This window comes from Brachypodium distachyon, chromosome 4, assembly GCF_000005505.3.
Source record: "Brachypodium distachyon strain Bd21 chromosome 4, Brachypodium_distachyon_v3.0, whole genome shotgun sequence".
Lineage (NCBI taxonomy): Eukaryota > Viridiplantae > Streptophyta > Magnoliopsida > Poales > Poaceae > Brachypodium > Brachypodium distachyon.
Window position 1 is genome coordinate 11,113,836 of NC_016134.3, and position 1,778 is coordinate 11,115,613.

The 1,778-nt window shown below is 48.4% G+C and overlaps 1 protein-coding gene across 1 annotated transcript; it reads right to left on the reverse strand.

Moving 5' to 3' along the window:
- Positions 1-535: 535 nt before the first annotated feature.
- On the reverse strand, positions 536-988 carry LOC104584905 (glycine-rich protein DOT1-like). Its single transcript, XM_010240723.1, has one exon. The coding sequence runs from the start codon at positions 986-988 to the stop codon at positions 536-538; it is 453 nt and encodes a 150-aa protein (XP_010239025.1).
- Between the last annotated feature and the right edge of the window lie 790 nt (positions 989-1,778).

Here is a 1,778-nt window from a genome sequence, read left to right on the forward strand (position 1 = left end):
TCATCCACACGAAGGTTATCAAAATATTGGATACACATTCGAGTAACTAATTTTCTCCTCAGTGATCGAGGTCTTGCCCAAGAGTCAAGAGTAGTAATTGTTTTGACGAACCGAAGAGTAGTAATTATGAAGTCAACTTGCAACAACATGCAAGGCACAGATCTCGACTTGGCAACTTGTGCAATTTACATCAACAATCCAATTAATATATAGTTGATTAAGTCATCGGTATGAACCTAGTGTCTTGCACTGGATGAGTGCCTACAAAAAAGCATTGCATATGGATTTTGCTAGATCTACGAGAATGACCCAAATCTTGACTTGCAACTTGGTGTCATTAATATTTATATAGATAATCCTCCATCCATATGTGTAGTTTAGTGCTGGTAGCTATAACTAGGGTTGTGGGTGCATGCCTATAAATTCATGACCCAATCCTTCGTATGGACATCACAAAGTCCTCATGTTTTATCCCATGTATTTGATCTTCTCTAGCTAGTTAATAGCTAGTAGCTCTAGAACTTGCTTGCTTTGTTCACATAGCAATGGCTTTGAGTGTAGCCACTCTCACTCTCAAAGTCGCGGCCCTCATCGCCGCTCTTGCCATGCTGGCCGTGCCTTCCTTGGGGCGTTGTCCGTCTCTCGGGCCGTCTCCACCACCTCCATCATCGCCGCCACCACCATCGTATGCATCACCATCGCCGCCGCCAGCATATGCATCACCGCCGCCCCCACCATTGGCCACACCACCACCGATGCAGGCATCATCACCACCGCCACCACCATTGAGCACACCACCACCACCTCCCATGCAGGCATCACCATCACCACTGCCACCAACATATGCATCACCACCACCACCTGTGCCCACACCATCACCACCACCATTGGCATTGCCACCATCCCCAGCACCAGCACCGGGACCGGGGCCAATGATATCATGCGACGACTGTTTTACGCAATGCTCCACGCCGTGCCGTGCCACCATTCACTCGAATTGCAGCCAGTACTGCGCCGTCGACTCTAGCTGCGACTACTGCAAGGCAGAGATCGCCAAGAACTGCAAGGCCGGCGGCACCTGCGCTGATGGCAGCTGCGACTGCGACAAGCTCAACACCGCCGGTTCATGCGCCAGCGCCTGCGGCACCCGGTACTGCGACGCCTGCATCTACGCGCTTGAGAGTCACTGCAGGGACGACTGCAGAAGCGAATGCTCCGCGCCCAGATGCGTACCATGGAAGCCTAGCTGACTACTGAGATCTAGCTAGCTAGCTAGCATGTGTTGTATGCTCAACGTGTTTTGCTTCTGCATGGATCTATACATGTATGCCATGTACCAATAATAATATGGAAGTCACATTATATGGAGTAGATGCGTTTCTTTGCCGGAGGCCATTTTTATTCTTTGCCGGGGGCGTTTTGTTTTCTTTGCCGGCGGCCTTTTTATTTTGCCTCCAGCAAAGAACAGGCCCGAAAAAAATGCCACTGGCCAATACCGAGGCCTCGGGCAAAGATAGATTTTCCCGTAAGGAAGCTAATGTACGAAGTCGCGGGTTAGCCCAGTCCCATGTTCCAAAATCTTTGCGAGGAATGGGTCAAGGTGAGTAATATTTGTGAAGTCAACTTGTATTTAAAAAAAAGGCGCAGATATCGATCAAGTTGCAAGTTGGGGCAATTTATTCTATATAAATAATCCCATAGATTGATGTAAGTATGTGTAATTTAGTAACAGCTAGATATAGCTAGGAACTTTGGGTGCCTACAAATAGCATATCGTA